The following is a 19433-nucleotide window of genomic DNA, read 5'->3' as shown; positions in this document are numbered from 1 at the left end:
TGCTTAAAAATACACATATATATATGCCAGCTTCAATAAAAGTAGTAGAGTTGGTGGGGGGTGTTGGCTCACACCTATAATTTCAGCACTTTGGGAGGCCAAGGCAGGTGGATCACTTGAGGTCAGGAGTTCGAGACCAGCCTGACCAACATGGTGAAACCCTGTCTCTACTAAAAATACAAAAATGGGCTGGGCGTGGTGGTACACACCTGTAGTCCTAGCTACTTGGGTGACTGAAGCAGGAGAATCACTTGAACCCAGGAGACAGAGGCTACAGTGAGCCGAGATCGCATCACTGCACTCCAGCCTGGGCAATAGAGTGAGACTCTATCTCAAAAAAATCAGAGTTGAGCCCAGCTAAGAGGGATAAAAATTACAGATGAAAGAGAATATATACTACTGTATTTTCTTTCCTGTCGTGCCTGTTCCCTATACTATCTCCCAGGAAAGACATGTAGCTCCTTATGTACCCATCCTCCAATATTTCTACAGCAAAAATTTTGGGGGTCAGATATCTGAAAATGGGATAGGTAAAAGAACCTTATTGCCAGGCCTCTGGGGTGAGTGTGCATACATGAAATGTGCCTCATTTACCTCAGGATGTATTGAGCCTGCTAGTTGGATTGTGTGGCTCCCTGTGTTGCAGATAGGTGTGTAGGTTTGAGATCTAGGGTCCAGGCCGGGCGCAGTGGCTCAAGCCTGTAATCCCAGCACTTTGGGAGGCCGAGAAGGGTGGATCACGAGGTCAGGAGATCGAGACCATCCTGGCTAACATGGTGAAACCCTGTCTCTACTAAAAAATACAAAAAACTAGCCGGGTGTGGTGGCGGGCGCCTGTAGTCCCAGCTACTAGGGAGGCTGAGGCAGGAGAATGGCGTAAACCTGGGAGGCGGAGCTTGCAGTGAGCTGAGATCCGGCCACTGCATTCCAGCCTGGGTGACAGAGCGAGACTCCGTCTCAAAAAAAAAAGAGATCTAGGATCCTAGAGCTGTGCCGCCCAGTACAGTAGCGACCAGCCCTTGAGTCCTTGAAATGTGGCTAGTCTGAATTGAGAAGCACTGTAAGTGTGCTGTACACGCCAGATTTCATATTAAATTTTATTCCCATTCGTGGTTCTTGTATTACCTACTGAAATCGTATTTTGGATATTGGGTTAAAATATATTGTTGGCCAGGCACAGTGGCTCACCTGTAATCCCAGCACTTTGGGAGGCCGAGGTGGGCAGATCATGACGTCAAGAGATCAAGACCATCCTGGCCAACATGGTGAAACCCCGTCTCTAGTAAAAATTAAAAAAAAAATTAGCTGGGTGTGGTGGTGTACGCCTGTAGTCCCAGCTACTTGGGAGGCTGAGGCGGGAGAATCGCTTGAAGCCAGGAGGCAGAGGTTGCAGTGAGCCGAGACCACGCCACTGCACTTCAGCCTGGGCAACAGAGGGAGACTCCGTCTCAAAAAAAATAAAATAAAATATGTTGTTAAAGTAATTTCACCTATATTCACTTAACTTTCTCAGTGTGGCTGCTAAAAAATTTAAGATTGAAAATTTGGCTTGCATTACATTCCTAGTGGATGGTGTGCTCTAAAGAGTGGCACCACAATTCCGGATCCTCATAACCTTTACTGCCACTGGTCCCTGCCTGCTTCGTTCATCCAGCAGTCAGAAAGTTTAATTCAGTGCTGCAAGTATTTGAGTACTTTCTGCTTGCAAAACACCACACCAGGGGGTTCAGAGACATAGGGGGCATAGTCCTTGTCCTGGTTGAGTTTCCGTTCTCTTGCAGGAATAAGATGGGTACACAAGTAACCATGGCACAAGGCTGTGGAGCTCCAAGGTGGAAGAGAAGGATAGCCAGGTGGGGATCCCAGTGAGCTAACTAAAGTATAGTTTTCAGTGTCTGATATTTATTGTCAGGGTTATTTTATTAAAAGAAGCCTTACTATTTTTAATTACTAGTAATTTTTAACACATCACATATTTTAAATAGGAAACGAAATGACAAAATAGAATTACTGGTGGGTTGTATTGCCGAACTTTCAGAAATTGAGGAGAACATGCTACTTAGACATGGAGAAAACGACTTCAGTGTCATGTATTCCACAAGGAAAAACTGTGCTCAACTCTGGCTGGGTCCTGCTGCATTTATAAACCATGGTAAGCTGTATTTCCAAGGTGTTGGTGCTAGTGTTGGGCGTTCTTGCTAACTGCTAGAATGGCCTCGTCAACCTCAGTCAAATCTTTATCTTCCTTTAAAGAAGAATTTGAAATAGACATTTTTCCACAAACTTATTAAAATAAATGTATATTCCTTTAGTTGAATTTGAGATCTAAACTCCTATCAAAAGTTGTAAAGTTATATGGAAAGCTTATTTCAGATTTCTGTAATTGTTCGTGTTTCTGATCTTATCAACAGTTAATTGACTTTATCTTTTGGATATTTTTCAGATTGCAGACCTAATTGTAAGGTAAGCATTAAAAAAAATTTCTTCAAGTATTTTGTTTTTGCTTCAGGTGTGAGTTTCTTACTGAGTTACTTTTATTTTAGTTTGTGTCAACTGGTCGAGATACAGCATGTGTGAAGGCTCTGAGAGATATTGAACCTGGAGAAGAAATTTCTTGTTATTATGGAGATGGGTTCTTTGGAGAAAATAATGAGTTCTGCGAGTGTTACACTTGCGAAAGGTAAAGTGTTAAGGAAAATGTTCAGCCTCAACATTTTTTGTTAACAACCTGATTATGGGGATTAAACTCACATCTCTTCATTGTTTAAATGCAGAGATAGTCTTTATGTTCTTTAGCATAGCAGCCGGTGCAATGTATATGAACACAGTCAAATGCTGCACAACTATTTAGGGACACTGGAATGTTCTTAAATAAATTTTAAATTGCCCTTTAAAATCTTAATATTACCAGCTAAGAGTGGGCCAGAAAACAGCTGTGCTTAAGGAGAGAAGGGCTAATAGCTCCCACACATGCACACACGCAGTGCCAGAATGGGGCTGCCCCATCAGAATGTCAAGTGGAGTTCCCACTGATAGCCGTCTTGCATATTATCAAGCTGTGTCTTCTGGAATTTTGGTTTTACGGTTTTTTGTGTCTCATCCAGAGTCCTGAAGTCTTTACAGAAATCCCCCACATCTGCATTGGCAGGACCGGCAATTCATATTGCTCATCACAGTGACTTCTGTAGGTGAGAGCACCGTGAAGGGAGCGCCACAGGCGCAGGCAGGCAAGGGCTGCAGGAAGAGTCCCCTCGAAGGCAGTGCAGACCACACAGGCCACAGAGAAGGAAACCTGAAGTCCATTTTGCACAGCTTGCACTGTGCCAGGCACTTTACTCACCTCACCTTGTTCAGTTCTCACAGGTATTCATGAAAGAGCTAGGAGGTACCCACATTGCAAGTACCAAAACATAAGTATCAGACCCCAGTCAGCCTAACTTCAGAGTCCTCATTCTTTCTACCTCATACTGCTTTTGGAGATACGATCAAAGTTATTAGTGTCACTTCTCCCACTTTAAGATACCTACAAATAGCCAGCCTAGAGGTTGCAGTGGGTAGATACCCCAGTCACCATTTCCCTCCTTTCTGGATAGCCAGGGATTTCCATCTGTTCAGTGAGAGAGGATGGAGTCATAAAGTCACAGTGCTACCGTAGCCATCTCTCTCCCAGCGTTGAGTGGGCTCCTTACCATAAAGATGTGGCAGAAAACCAGTTCCTAGTGCTGCTGAATTTTTGCCAGGGCAGAGGGACATAAAATTTACCTTTTTCTACATAAAAATTATTCACATGGGGCCGGGCGCGGTGGCTCAAGCCTGTAATCCCAGCACTTTGGGAGGCCGAGACGGGTGGATCACGAGGTCAGGAGATCGAGACCATCCTGGCAAACACGGTGAAACCCCGTCTCTACTAAAAAATCAAAAAACTAGCCGGGCGAGGTGGCGGGCGCCTGTAGTCCCAGCTACTCGGGAGGCTGAGGCAGGAGAATGGCGTAAACCCGGGAGGCAGAGCTTGCAGTGAGCTGAGATCCGGCCACTGCACTCCAGCCTGGGCGACAGAGCGAGACTCCGTCTCAAAAAAAAAAAAAAAAAAAAATTATTCACATGTTGGTTAGATCTTTGACCAGTCCTTTCATCTATAAAGTAGTTTAATTATAGTTCAATAATGTTTCAAAATAATTTTGTAGAGGAAACATAGTATAACAGTTAAGTGCCTGTCATCTGAAATCAGACTGCCTGGGTTGGAATCCTGCAACTCTGCATTTCATTAGCTATGTGATGTGTAAGGCAAGTCATTTAGCTGCTTTGTGCCTTAATTTCCCCATCTGTAAAATGGGGATAACATCAGAACCTATTTTGTAGGGTTGATATGAAGATTAAATTTGTTATTTCCTGTAAAGCATGTAGAATAGCACACAGTTAATACACAAATGTTAACTATAATTATTGGTTTCTGGTTATTTTCCCATTAGAATATAAGCCCCATGAAGGCAGGGGTTTGTATCTGTTTTATTTTCTGCTATATCCCCAGAATACAGAACAGTACCCTGGCGCATAGTAAGTCCTTGATAAATATTTGGTAAACAAATGAATAGAGTAAATAAATATGATGAAGTGTTTGGAGGTGGTCCTGAAAACACCTAACCACATACTCAGGATTCCAGACCAACACTGAAACAGCTCTTTCCCTGGTTTAGAACTGCAGGTATAGCCATTTTCATTGAGCGGTTTAGTTCTCTTTCATGAGCCTTTGTTTTCTCACTGGTGAAAATGAGGATAATCCCACCTACTCCACAGGGTTAGTGTGAGAAATAGAAACATGTGGAAGTCCTTTTTAAATGGAACAGAATAGTGACCATGGCTATTGTCAGACTGTTTGAGCAATTTGATTTCAAGATTGGCTGCATATATTCTTGAAATTCTCAGAAACACCAAATTATTTCTGCCTTTACAGAAATTAGCTGGGAAGATGCATCTAGGAGCTCATTCCATTATTCATTACATATTAACGGAGCAGTTACTTAATGTTAGGCCAGGTACGTGCAGGATAAACAAGACCAGCACAGTGCCAGCTGTCAGGGCAGTTCAGTGAAGGGGACACACACTGTGCTGAGAGCCAGAGGGTAAAAGGAAGAGGCTCTTTGAAGAAGCAAGAATGGATGGAGTCGTGTGCAGACACTGAGTTGCGCTAGACCCTGCAGGATACATTGAAGCATGTTTCTGTGCTACGCTGTACTGACAATAGTAGTTGTAGTATGTTCACAAGTACTGCATATTGTACTCTAGAAAATTTAAAGCAAAGGCCACGCACATGTGGTTCACGCCTATAATCCCAGCACTTTGGGAGACCAAGACAGGTGGATTACCTGAGGTCAGGAGTTCGAGACCAGCCTGGCCAACATGGCAAAACCCCATCTCTACTAAAAATACAAAAACTAGCCAGGCATGGTGGTGCACACCTGTAATTCCAGCTACTCAGGAGGCTGAGGCAGGAGAATCGCTTGAACCCTGGAGGCAGGGGTTGCAGTGAGCCAAGATCACACCACTGCACTCTCAGCCTGGGCGACACAGCAAGACTGTGTCGCAGGAAAAAAAAAAAAAAATTCTAATAACAAAAAGCTCCTATAAGCTTATAAGGAAAAGACAGTCAAATAGGAAAAAAGGTAAAGGAGAAAGAGATGCAGAGATGGTTCACAGGAAAACAAATGGCCATAAACTAGGAGATTAAAACAAGATTAGGTACTCATTTTCACTCATCACTTAGGCAAAAAAAAAAAAAAAAAAAAATTTTTTTTTTTTTTTTAAATGGAGTCTCGTTCTGTTGCCAGGCTGGAGTTTAGTGGTGCAATCTTGGCTCACTGCAACCTCCACCTTCCAGGTTCAAGCGATTCTTCTGCCTCAGCCTCCCGAGTAGCTGGGACTACAGGCGCCCGCCATCACGCCCGGCTAATTTTTTTTGTGTGTTTTTGGTAGAGATAGGGTTTCACCGTGTTTTCCAGGATGGTCTCTTTTATCTCTTGACCTCGTGATCCACCCACCTCAGCCTCCCAAAGTGGTGGGATTACAGGTGTGAGCCACTGTGCCCCGCCCACTTTGGCAAAATTTAAGGAGTACAATGTACCATTGGTGAGGATGTGGAGAAACAGGAACTCATACCATGCTAGTAGGACCATGATTTACTCTATTCCTTTGGCAAAGTAATCTGGCAATGTTTATTAAAGGGCTGGGTGTGGTGGCTCACGCCTGTAAACCCAACACTTTGGGAGATCCAGCTGGGAAGATTCCTTGAGCCCAGCAGTTGGAGACCAGCTTGAGCAACATAGCGAGGCCCCATCTCTACAAAAAAATTTAAAAATTAGCTGGTGGTGGTGGTACACTCTTATGGTCCCAGATACTCAGGAGGCTGAGGTGGGAGGACTGCTGGAGCCTGGGAGGTTGAGGCTGCAGTGAGCCATGATCATGCCACTGTATTCCAGCCTGCACCGGTAGAGTGAGACCCTGTCTCGAAAAAAAAAAAAAAGGAAAACAAATTTTACAAGGTCCAGTAGTTTCTCATAGGCTATTAACGTTTGATAATACTCATAACAAGTTGTTTCATTATTTTAAGTATAGATTTAAAGTTAATTTTATAATATAGATGCTTAATTTCCTTTGTGAGTTCAAGTCCTGGGTTTCCAGTGGTGATTAAGGCCTCAGCAGCTCATCACATCTGTTAACCTGTAGCCAAGTACCCTCAGCAGTTAAGCTTATTATAAGAAAGTGTGTTCTCTTCGTTTAACCTGTGCTATTTTCTCTTTCAGACGGGGAACTGGTGCTTTTAAATCCAGAGTGGGACTGCCTGCGCCTGCTCCTGTTATCAATAGCAAATATGGACTCAGAGAAACAGATAAACGTTTAAATAGGCTTAAAAAGTTAGGTGACAGCAGCAAAAATTCAGACAGTCAATCTGTCAGCTCTAACACTGATGCAGATACCACTCAGGAAAAAAACAATGCAAGTAAGTAAGGGAGATTTGATAAGCATATCTTTTAAAAGTATTTTCACACAATTTGCTTTATAAAGTGTGCTTCAGTAGTTTTAAACTTTTAAATACTGAAAGAGACTGGGACTTGTGAGCTTTGGCAGCACTTCAAGGCTCTAGACATGATTTGAGTACAGAGGCACAGTTTGTATCCCACCTCCAACTTCAGTACCGTCCTCTAGACTATTTTTCTTGAATACCTTGGTAACTGGATATGAGTTCCTCGTCATATGTTCCAAGGTCATCATATGTTTTAAACATTTTCAAGGTGTTAGAGACTGTGATGATGTCGCTAGGTCCTGCAAGAAGACAAAAGGACTGAGTAGAATTACTAGGCTCTGTACATTCCAGTACCTAGCCAGTTTGTTAGAAAAGATGATGGACTTGGGGGAATTCATAGCTTCTGGCCTCAAGGCTTCCACCTTTTCATTGCTTGCTGACCTTTTTCAAAACGAACTGACTCAGTTCAACAGACCACCAGTGCCAGACTCAGAATTGTGATAGAGGAGCATTTTGAACAGTGCCGTATTGTGACATGCTGTATTGGCTGCTCCAGAAAGTAGGAGTAAAGATGGAAAGGAGAAAGAAGCAACCTCTGAGATGCCAGTGGTGTGTGGGGGCAAGATCTGATGGAAACTGAAAAAGAGAACGAAGACTAAACAAAGAGAAAGGAAAGAGAAGAAACCCTAAATGGGCAAAGGAAAGCACATCCTGTTTGTGGAGCTTTGAGATATTGGAACCGTTCTAATTGCTCCTGTTTTTCTGGGTACCATCAGTTTTCTGTAGTTGCCACTAAAGCAGTAGACTCTTGAGTCTGACTTGTCTCTGAGAGAGACGGAAGTTAGAAAGTTTTGACTTGGTGATTCCGAAAGTATGCCTTTGTTGGCACTTAAATGTCCAGTGAGACTTCTTGGCACCTTAGAGCCCTCTGAGATACTGATTATTTTAGGTTCTTCTCCCTACTTTCAGATGTTCTCAGCCCAACACTGGGTGCTCTCTTCCACTACAGAGAATCCTGAAGAAAAGGGAAGGTGTTTCCCATGATGGTGAATGTCACTACCATGAATTCCTGAATCTACCTGCTGCTGGGAGTCAGAGTCCAAGCATAACCCGTGTAGCGTAAAAGCAGTGCTGTAGCCCTATTCCAGTCTTTTTCGTTAATGTCCAAAGTGAACAAGAGTTAGTCAATCATTAACTGTTGACTGTTGATTCTCATAATAAATGCAGCATAACGAACATTTGTTTTCTGAGTCTGGTTCCTTGGTGAAACTGGAGACTTGTGAAGCCCATTTTATCAATGCAGACATAAAAACACTTAAAAGCCAGGAATGGTGGCACACCTGTAGTCCCAGCTACATGGGAGGCTGAGGTGGGAGAATCACTTGAGCCCAGGAGTTTGAGACCAGCCTGGGCAACATAGTAAGACCTGTGTCTTTTTTTTTTTTTTTTTTTTTTTTTTTTGAGACAGAGTCTCTGTCCCCAGGCTGGAGTGCAGTGGCATACTCTAGGCCCACTGCAGCCTCAGCCCCCACCTCCCAGGTTCAAATGATTCTCCTGCCTCAGCCTCCCGAGCAGCTGGGATTACAGGCATGTGTCACCGCATCCAGCTAATTTTTGTATTTTTAGTAGAGACAGGGTTTCACCATGTTGTCCAGGATGGTCTCGATCTCCTGACCTTAGGTGATCCGCCTTGCCTCGGCCTCCCAAAGTGCTGGGATTACAGGTGTGAGCCACTGCACCTGGCCAGAGACCTGTGATTTTTAAACAAAACCACTTAGGTTCTTGCTGCCGTCTGTATGTGGAGACAGCCACAAAGTGGCCCATGTTGAATGACTGTGTGATGTAGGTGTTTTATGCTTAAGTAGTAACTTTATTACTAGTGCATAAGCTACTGAACTCAATATACTACTTAGTTTAAAGGATAAGAATACAGATAATTTTAGGAAGACATTGGGTGTACTAATATTTAACCATTTATTAATATTTATTAAACCAATTAATATTTGGGAATATATATTAATAAACTAAATACTTATTGAAATCCTGCTAGTTCTTGAAGACATACAAAGATGTTTGAGATGGGCCCTTTCCTCAGGGAGCTTATGCCTTAGCTCCAGGATAAGAAAGGTGCACAAGTTAGCAGAACAGACTGGAGGCACAGGCTTTCAAGTTTGGAGGGACGGAATAATTGCTTTAAGCTGGAGTCTCAGCCTTACAGAAGAAAGGTGCACATTTTGCAGTGACTGCTGGTATTGGGGTGCTTGCCTTATTCCAGTTCCCTTTCCACAGCATGATTGGAGCAATCCAGGGGTCCGTGTGACTAACTCTGAGGTCATGGGCAGAGGGGAGAGGCATGGTTCAGTGCTCTCTTTGAAGGAGCTCGAGGCTTTCGTTGTCTCTGAGACCATTGTATGTTAAGTTATGTTCACATAAGGGTTTCTTGAGTTCTTACATGTGTTCTCTTAGGCTGTATTTATTTTGGTCTTTGTCTCAGCCATCCACTCCACCTGTCTGAAAGAAAAGCTCTGGAAGCCACAGCCTGCAGGAAAGCCAGCACTGCCAGGCCCTCCTCCCAGGGTGGTAGATGCACATGCTGTGCGTGTTTGTGGAATGCTTTTTCTGTGTGGCTGCTGGTCTTCATCCTGTGGTTCGTTTAGAATTTAGCAGCTGATAGAGGAACTGCTTTCTTTGAACACATGTAAAAAGAAATGTTCTGAGTAGTTGGAAGAACATTTTCTTCCATACAGGTGCTTTTTTGGAAAGTACCTTGAGAGCTACAGTGCGACTCTGCTTTAGCATCCGGAAGTAGAGACAACAAGGAGTCCGTTTTCACAAATCCAGTCCACAGGTCTGAATGCCAGGACTGGAGGAGTCTGGTTTTTCAGGCCTCATGCCTCGCTGACTGGTGTGCCCCCTCTGAAGTTAGTGCTGTGATAGGGAATGTGAGACAAGAGAGAAGCTCGCGAGCAGTCTGTGGAGATGCAGACACGGGTCTCTGCATGTGCCACAAGTCAGGACAAGCCCCGGAAGAATCGGCCAGAGGGAGAAGTTGATCTTAACTATGGAGCACCTATCCTAGATGCAGAGGCTGGGGCGCTGCTTCTCACTTTTGCGCTGTCACTGATGTCATCAGTTGATCTGAACACTTTTCTGCTGAGCCTTCGGGCTGCTTCCGAGTTCTAACACCCTGTTCCAGGTAGCCATTGGCAGTCTGTGCTGGTCACGTCAGATGAAAGCTGCTTGTGCCGAGTAAACCCCTTGAGACCGAGGTCTTTAAAGTCCTGTCAAAGGCTTTCTGGATCCTCAAGTTCTGGAGATGCTTGACTGTGGCCCTTGTATTATCTTAGTTCACGCTGATGGTGCGCATTTCCAGTGCAGCCTGAGTCCTCAGGAAGGCTTTGGTGTCGTTCACAACTCTTTTGTCTGGCTGGAAGTCTTGTGCCACCCTGCCTTATGATTTTGAGGATACCCTGAAGTGACCATAACAGCCATGCAATTGGGCCTTTACCCATAAGTTGAGGCCAACACCATAATTCTTCTGTAGTATGCCTTACAGGCAGCATAAGAGTCATTTTAATGCTCAGGAAGCCTAACAAGTCCTATCTCTTCTATTCACCAAATGGATGACCTTAGGCACAGTAGTCCACACGAGCTTGGTTTTCACGTAGTTTTAATCGCATTTCCTTCCAAAGGCGTTTATTAGGATGAGTGTGGCCATTTTGCACAGTACCTAGCATGTAGTAATTGCTGAAAAGAATGTGTACCCCCACCTAAAATTACTGTCCAGGTCCATGCATTTGAGATTTGTCCCAGCCACTAGGGGAAGAGTCATACGAGGCATATAAGTGCCAGAGCAAGCTCAAACACAGGCGCTTACCCCACTTAGGTCCTAGTCCTTGGTTTCTTGATGGACTTTTAAAAATCATTGACTTTTAATTTGTCATTGTGGCCACTGTCTTCCTCCTTTAGCCTTCACTGTCTGAAATTCTCAACCCCTGCCAGGACAGTGCAGCTTCTTTGGACATTGAAGGACTCTTGTCACTCTACTGGACCCTCATCTTTGTCACATTTCTCATATTCTTTGCCTGTCTTTTTTTCCCCTTTGATTTGATGAGCATACCTTTTGACAGGGCTTTTGATGAGAAAATGCTTTTCAAAAAATTTAGAATACATTGGTGACATGTAAGTGAAATCTCTGTGTTGATACAATACATAGCATCAAATACATATCCATTTTGTGCTCAAAAATGGAGCGTTTATATTAGTTTAGACACAAACCCATAAAAGTGCTTTGGTTTTCTGTTGTCAACAATGAATGTCTTGGAAGGAGGGATGGGATGGGGAGAGCTGACTTCAGAATCACCGTAAAATGGGAGTCATCCAACTTGTAAAAATAAGTACCAAGGAAGCAGCTTCTTGGGTGCTGCAAGAAGACATAGGAAAGGCATTGCAGAGAAAGTCCCGAGAGGCTCCCTGAGAGAGTTGTTGCCTGAGTCTTACAGGGGGATGAGAAGTTGGCCAAGTGAAGCATATTCAAAGCAGAGGGCCTTTCAGACAGCTCTATAGGCAGAGGGGAGTTTGAGTCAAGGCTTTTCTTCATGACGAGTACAGGCAAAGAAAGATGTGAGCACAGGTTAAAATTTTAGACTTCATTCTTAGGGCATTAGGTTGCTGAAAGGTTTAAAACCCAGAAGCTGCATGATACACTAGGAAAGTCATCCTGGCTATGTGGTGGTACACGGATTGTTGGGAAAACAGTAGGAAAAACAAAACTGCCATAGTTCATGCAGGAGGCTGTGGTGTTCCAGACAGGGAAGAGTAGACAGGTTGCAGTGATATTGCAGGGGTGGACTCCGCGGCACATGGTGATTGGCTTGGTGAGGCAGTTAAGGAGAGCAGGAGTCAAGGAGGACCTCCAGCTTTCTGCTTCGGCAGCTGGGCATGTCATGGTGGTATCGGCCAAGATGGAGACCTCAAAAGGGGACATCGTCAGGAGACTTGATGGTGAGTTCCATTTAGGGGCTTAGAGACAGTCGGTATTTGGTGACCCGGGTCTGTAGTTTAGGAGACAGTCTGTCCAGAGTTTGGGAACTGTCAGCCTGTAAGTGGTAGTAGCCATTGAAGAATGGGTGCTTATCACCTGGGGTCTAGGACTGCACAGACCTGAAGAATAACAGTCTAGGGGACCGATGAAGAAGGGATGCCAGGGATGGAGAAGGAAAACCAGGAGAATGCGCTCTCTTTGACAGCCAAGAGAAGAAAGGTTTTCTCAAGAAAAAGTGGTTATCAGTGTCACATTCAGAGAAATGAAAGGGAAGGGCTGAAGAGTGTGTGCTGCATTTGACGACAAGGAGTTGTCGGATCACCAAAGGCTGTCTCATTGGAGGAGCAGGCTGGACCCAGATGGCGGGGATTGCTGTGGAGAATGGGACATGGACGTGATTGTTGTGTAAGGGTGCTTGCAGGTGCATCATGAGAGTGGAATGGAAAGAGGAGAAATAAAAGGTTGGAAACCACTAAGACTGATCATAAATTGGTCCTTGCAGAGGCATAGAATGAGCAAAGGATCATCGTAGCCACATCTGAGAAAGCCAAGTGAAGGGAAGCAAGCAGTGCAGTCCTTTCTTCACTAGTGTGTCTTTATGTTGGCAGCACGTCCACTCAGTCCACCTTGCAGGCAAGCCTCGTAAGCATAAAGAAACCCTTTAGCCAAAGAGTTCCCTATTTTTTCTTATTTTCTAAATTTCTTACTTAAAAAAAAAAGTATTTGCTACCACGTAGTTCTGTGTAGTTCCAGTGGATAATAAATCACTTGTTCTCAAATTGAATCATATTCAAACTTCACCACTCCTACTGTTCTAAAAATAGGGCACCACCTTGGTAGCAGCCCACATGTGTAAGTATGTTCTTGGTTCAAACCGTGAATCTCCTTGCTATGAGTTCTGGTTTATGTACCCCGAAGCCACTTACGAGTCAGTCTGTATGTGCAGGACCTTCTTTGTTTTTGTTTTTCTGAGATGAAGTTTCACTCTTATCTCCCAGGCTGGAGTACAATGGCTAGATTTTGGCTGACTGCAACCTCCACCTCCCAGGTTCAAGTGGTTCTCCTGCCTCAGCCTCCCCAGTAGCTGGGATTACAGGCACATGCCACCATGCCTGACTTATTTTTGTATTTTTAGTAGAGACAGGGTTTCACCATATTGGCCAGGTTGGTCTCGAACTCCTGACCTCAGGTACAGAGCCTTCTATTCTTGGTGGTTTGATAATTTTTGGAATGCTTGTGATGCATTCTTGCTCCTGTCAATAAAAACTGAACTTAGGGTAACTTACTTGCTTAGCTGGGCAGAATGACAGTTTCCCTGGCAAACTGAGGCATGTAGAAAGCGACAGAGACTTTCTCTGCAGGATCCTGGTCCTCACTTGGGTGGGCAGCGTGTTGAGCTTACCCATATTTTATTGTTTTTATTCTCCCTGTTCTGGTGAGAGGTGGTGGTGATTCGTTTTGTTATCTTGGCTTCTCTAGCAAATCTGTAAATGGAGTGTTTTGATTAGGAAGAAGTTTTTCAACTGGACATGCAGGAACTAGGTAATTGAGAAACTGACTTGTATAAACTTCTATAAATAATAGTCCAGAATGTCGATACAGAGGAAAAATTAACATAGCAGAAAGTCAGTGGCAAGGTCAGAGACACTGCAGGAGCAGCTTAAGCTTGAGTCACATATGAAGCCTCTTGAGAAGCCATTCAACTTTATTCCTTATATTGACAGCACATCTACTCAATCCACCTTGTAGGCAAGACTTGAAAGCATAAAGAAATTCTGTAGCAAAAGAATTATCTAAATATCCTTATGTTTTAAAAACTATTTTCTACCTAGTAGTTCTGTATAATTCCAGTGGATAAGAATACACTCATTCTCAAATTGAAACATGTTCATCACTACTCAGGTTGTGATTACCATTAGGGTCAGTTGTAACCCTTTTCTGTCCTGGCCATGGAGGAAAGAAGTTGGATCTCCCTTTGTCCTGAGAGTGTACAATTCTGGCAGCGTGCATCTTCCTTCACTGTGATTGTTGGCACTGGGCAGTCACTGAAGGGACGGGGGCAAGTAAGCTTTGCAGCTCTTCTAAGTTGACAGCCCACTGGTTGCCTCTTCTGGTCCTCACGGAGTTGAAGGGGATAATTTAGAATAGTGCATTTCTTTTTTGGTAGTGACTGGACTTTTCAGAGTGATAATATGTGGTTCTTAAGATCTAAGATCTGTTTTTCTTGTTTGAAACCATTACAATAGAATTTGTTCCTTAGAGCCCATGAGTATTATATTTCTATTCTGTGTTAATGGCCAAGTGCTGTACTTCCTTTGGGTTAATGAGTAATGGATTTTAGAAACATTTTAAATGACTAAGGAGAATCTGTGAAAGGAAAAAAACCACGTTAACTTTCTTTCAAATCTTTTATGTGGGAAACTCCTAAATCAGGGGAAGAAAGCCTTCGTTTGGGCCAGTGTCATGACAGATTAAGAAGCTTAGAGTGGAATCTAGGTCCCTGCTGTGCTAAAAGCTCCTTTACCATACAACTGCTTACCTCGAAAATGAATAAATGCCCCATAAATTAGAAAAGAACTTCAAAGAGAAGCAGTACAGGGAATGCAGGTGCGCCGGCAGAATCTGCAGCAGGAGCCGTGTTGTTGGCGTTTGTGTAATCTAAACGTGCTGTAGCTAATAGCCTGTGTTTGGGCATTCGTTTCTTGAACTCTGGTGTTACCAAGGCTGTTTTTCACCTTTTTCTCTTTAACCTTACAGCTTCTAACCGAAAATCTTCAGTTGGTGTAAAAAAGAATAGCAAGAGCAGAACGTTAACGAGGCAATCTATGTCAAGAATTCCAGCTTCTTCCAACTCTACCTCATCTAAGCTAACTCATATAAATAATTCCAGGGTACCAAAGAAACTGAAGAAGCCTGCAAAGCCTTTACTTTCAAAGCTAAAATTGAGAAATCATTGCAAGCGGCTGGAGCAAAAGAATGCTTCAAGAAAACTCGAAATGGGAAACTTAGTACTGAAAGAGCCTAAAGTAGTTCTATATAAAAATTTGCCCATTAAAAAAGATAAGGAGCCAGAGGGACCAGCCCAAGCCGCAGTTGCCAGCGGGTGCTTGACTAGACATGCGGCGAGAGAACACAGACAGAATCCTGTGAGAGGTGCTCATTCGCAGGGGGAGAGCTCGCCCTGCACCTACATAACCCGGCGGTCAGTGAGGACAAGGACAAATCTGAAGGAGGCCTCTGATATCAAGCTTGAACCAAATACATTGGATGCTTATAAAAGCAGTGTGACGGAACCTTGCCCCGACAGTGGGGAACAGCCACAGCCAGCTCCCGTGGTGCAGGAGGAAGAACTGGCTCATGAGACTGCGCAAAAGGGGGATGCTAAGTGCCATAAGAGTGACACAGGCATGTCCAAAAAGAAGTCACGACAAGGAAAACTTGTGAAACAGTTTGCAAAAATAGAGGAATCTACTCCAGTGCGTGATTCTCCTGGAAAAGGCGATGCGGTACCAGATTTGATGGGGCCCCATTCTGACCAGGGCGAGCACAGTGGGACTGTGGGCATGCCTGTGAACTACACAGATTGTGCTCCTTCACCCGTCGGTTGTTCACTTGTGACATCAGATAGCTTCAAAACAAAAGACAGCTTTAGAACTGCAAAAAGTAAAAAGAAGAGGCGAATCACAAGGTATGACGCACAGTTAATCCTAGAAAATAACTCTGGAATTCCCAAATTGACTCTTCGTAGGCGTCATGATAGCAGCAGCAAGACAAATGACCAAGAGAATGATGGAATGAATTCTTCAAAAATAAGCATCAAGTTAAGCAAAGACCATGACAACGATAACAATCTCTATGTAGCAAAGCTTAATAATGGATTTAACTCAGGATCAGGCAGTAGTTCTACAAAATTAAAAATCCAGCTAAAACGAGATGAGGAAAATAGGGGGTCTTACACAGAAGGGCTTCATGAAAATGGGGTGTGCTGCAGTGATCCTCTTTCTCTCTTGGAGTCTCGAATGGAGGTGGATGACTATAGTCAATATGAGGAAGAAAGTACAGATGATTCCTCCTCTTCTGAGGGCGATGAAGAGGAGGATGACTATGATGATGACTTTGAAGACGATTTTATTCCTCTTCCTCCAGCTAAGCGATTGAGGTTAATAGTTGGAAAAGACTCTATAGATATTGACATTTCTTCAAGGAGAAGAGAAGATCAGTCTTTAAGGCTTAATGCCTAAGCTGTTGGTCTTCATTTGACCTGGGATAACTACTTTAAAGAAATAAAAAAATTCCAGTCAATTATTCCTCAACTGAAAGTTTAGTGGCAGCACTTCTATTGTCCCTCACTTCTCAGCATACTATTGTAGAAAGTGTACAGCGTACGGACTCCATTCTTAAGTCTGATTTGTGCAAATTTTTATCGTACTTTTTAAATAGCCTTCTTACGTGCAATTCTGAGTTAGAGGTAAAGCCCCGTTGTAAAATAAAGGCTCAAGCAAAATTGTACAGTGATAGCAACTTTCCACACAGGACGTTGAAAACAGTAATGTGGCTACACAGTTTTTTTTAACTGTAAGAGCATCAGCTGGCTCTTTAATATATGACTAAACAATAATTTAAAACAAATCATAGTAGCAGCATATTAAGGGTTTCTAGTATGCTAATATCACCAGCAATGATCTTTGGCTTTTTGATTTATTTGCTAGATGTTTCCCCCTTGGAGTTTTGTCAGTTTCACACTGTTTGCTGGCCCAGGTGTACTGTTTGTGGCCTTTGTTAATATCACAAACCATTGGTTGGGAGTCAGATTGGTTTCTTAAAAAAAAAAAAAAAAAATACAATGACCTACGTGACAGCTCACTTTTCAGTACATTATACGTATGAGGGTAGCAGTGTGTGGGATGAGTTTCGATACGGCGTATTTATTGCTTGTCATGTAAATTAAAAACCTTGTATTTAACTCTTTTCAATCCTTTTAGATAAAATTGTTCTTTGCAAGAATGATTGGTGCTTATTTTTTCAAAAATTTGCTGTGAACAACGTGATGACAACAAGCAACATTTATCTAATGAACTACAGCTATCTTAATTTGGTTCTTCAAGTTTTCTGTTGCACTTGTAAAATGCTACAAGGAATATTAAAAAAAATCTATTCACTTTAACTTATAATAGTTTATGAAATAAAAACATGAGTCACAGCTTTTGTTCTGTGGTAACCTATAAAAAAAGTTTGTCTTTGAGATTCAATGTAAAGAACTGAAAACAATGTATATGTTGTAAATATTTGTGTGTTGTGAGAAATTTTTGTCATAAGAAATTAAAAGAACTTACCAGGAAGGTTTTTAAGTTTAGAAATATTCATGCCAATAAAATAGGAAATTATAAATATATAGTTTTAAGCACTGCATCAGTGGGAGTTCTTGGCTTATGTTAGTTTATTAAGAAAATATCAGAGATTTTTTTGACTATATTATCAGTTAAAAAGGAGTCAGATTTAATTTGTTTTTTTGAAGCACTTTGAGAAATTAATTTTAATTAACTTAATGAGCAAATTTTTATTACTACTTTATGTTCCATACCAGGTTCTTTTCATTTCTCTGGATTATTTTGCAAATCATTGGACAGAGAATTTGGGAATATAAATCTGTAACAGGTGTTTGACACCAGTAGGTCTCTCTTATTTCTGGGAAATGTGTACATGTACTTTCTGATACACAGTGTTCCTAAGTAAAAATCAATTTAGGGGATTTGTGTAGTGTCTATAGGAAAGTAGCCCATGTCTTAAAATATTAAAAGGAATCTGAAAGTAATGAAAAGTCCAGTGGAGAAAATCTCAATGCTTACTGTTACTACTAATTGATTCCTACTAGTTTCCAGGTTTGGGGGGATATTATTTAAATGAAGCTCCTTAAGACTATTGATTGCCCATAGGTTCCAAATAGAAATTAATAAGACTTATGAACATTTTTAGAAAGTAGATTGTTTTCTCCTGGTTCTCTAAGGAACTACTTCTGTAGTCTTACATAGTGTCATCCTTGTTTGTTGTGGTGCAGTCAAACTCCTCAGGCGTTTGGAAAGCACGTGGTAGACCTCCTTCCACACTCCCCCACAGCCCCCTTCGCTGCGTCTGGAGGTCTTCACCAGTGAAGTAGGGCAGCCCACACAGCCTCTCAGGAGCATCTGCCCGAGGCACCCGCAGCACTTTTCAGAGCACATCCAGCCCTCATGGGGTCCCTGCATAGCAATGTGAACCTGCCACTGAGGACGATGAAGGTAGACGCTGTGTCTGGAGATGCTGGAGGGCAGAGGGTCGCCTCCTCTATTCCCATCTTAGTTTGGGTTGTTTTTTAAAAGAGTTTCAGAGACTAAACCTTAAACCTTATTTGAATACCAACAATAGCTATTTTGGGAATTTCGATCTTAAAAAGTGACAAAACGCATTTCCCATTTTTCTTCATTTTTAAGCTTAATTTTAGTAACTTATTTATGATGTTTTAATTTTATCATGGCCTCCTCTTTGGAGGCTGACCTTCCCATGGGTCTCAAAGCAGTGACATTTGGTAGTGAATCACTGCCTCTCAGGAGTCGGTATGCACAAGCACTCAGCAGCCACTGTTGATGCCTTCTAGGGAAACCTAATTTCCGTTGGTAAAGGTAGGGGCCTCAGAACTGTTCTGGATCTGCTGTAGAACTTCACCCTGTGGAATGGTGACATCCACACACCGTTGACCAGTTTGGAAGAGGTTGCATTCAATAAAACTCTTAGCTTGAGCTTATGCAATGATTGGTTAAGATTTTGGCATTGTAAGAATTAGGAGATGATCATAGAAATATATGTAAAGTATTCAATTTTCAATCATTTTCAAATTACTGTTATAAATTGTTTTTGCTGAGTTGTAATACTTTTGAGATACAATGTATTCCTTGTACTGAAAAGAATGAAAAAGGACTTTTTCAGCATTTGAGGTAAGTTCTTTAACGTTTCATTAAAAACATTTTTTACAAATATTTTGTACATGCACTTGCAGTATTGAGGTTAATCATTTTAATAAATTCGGAAATTAAAACAATTTGGCCGGTGTTCACTGTATCTGGAAAAAAAAAAAATCAAAGTGGTGACTTTCTCCACAAAATTTTCATGTAAAACAGAACTTGTAAAATCAGTTTCTAAAGCTTTTCAATACCTGTGAGTGTTGAGTTTTCTGGGCCCTGGTGTCCTCTTGTGTCTGGTGCCACTCATTTTTAAGAGAAGAGAGGGTAAACATTCATTCTTCTTTTAGTAGGGACACTAAACTACATACCCTCCTAGTCCTTGAACCCAAGCAATGTTTGCCCTCAATATGGAGCAAAATAACATTGAAGGCTTTTG

The 19433-nt window shown here is 42.4% G+C and overlaps 1 protein-coding gene across 9 annotated transcripts in view; it reads left to right on the top strand.

The window, feature by feature from the left end:
- The window catches only part of KMT5B (lysine methyltransferase 5B), a 59351-nt gene extending 40217 nt beyond the window's left edge, over positions 1 to 19134 (top strand). For 8 of the 9 annotated variants that reach the window (XM_023186488.3, XM_023186491.3, XM_023186490.2 and 5 more), the window contains 5 exons: positions 1986 to 2152; positions 2444 to 2463; positions 2544 to 2680; positions 6798 to 6994; positions 14820 to 19134. In XM_023186488.3, coding sequence (XP_023042256.2) covers positions 1986 to 2152; positions 2444 to 2463; positions 2544 to 2680; positions 6798 to 6994; positions 14820 to 16303 — 2005 coding nt within the window. In that variant the 3' untranslated portion in view covers positions 16304 to 19134. Of the gene's footprint in view, positions 1 to 1985; positions 2153 to 2443; positions 2464 to 2543; positions 2681 to 6797; positions 6995 to 8027; positions 8255 to 14819 lie in introns of those variants that run through there. The other variant, XM_026448799.1, reaches the window with a different exon arrangement.
- Positions 19135 to 19433: the final 299 nt, after the last annotated feature.

Source organism: Piliocolobus tephrosceles, chromosome 13 (assembly GCF_002776525.5).
Source record: "Piliocolobus tephrosceles isolate RC106 chromosome 13, ASM277652v3, whole genome shotgun sequence".
Classification (NCBI taxonomy): Eukaryota; Metazoa; Chordata; class Mammalia; order Primates; family Cercopithecidae; genus Piliocolobus; species Piliocolobus tephrosceles.
This window is presented reverse-complemented; position numbering and strand designations above follow the sequence as displayed.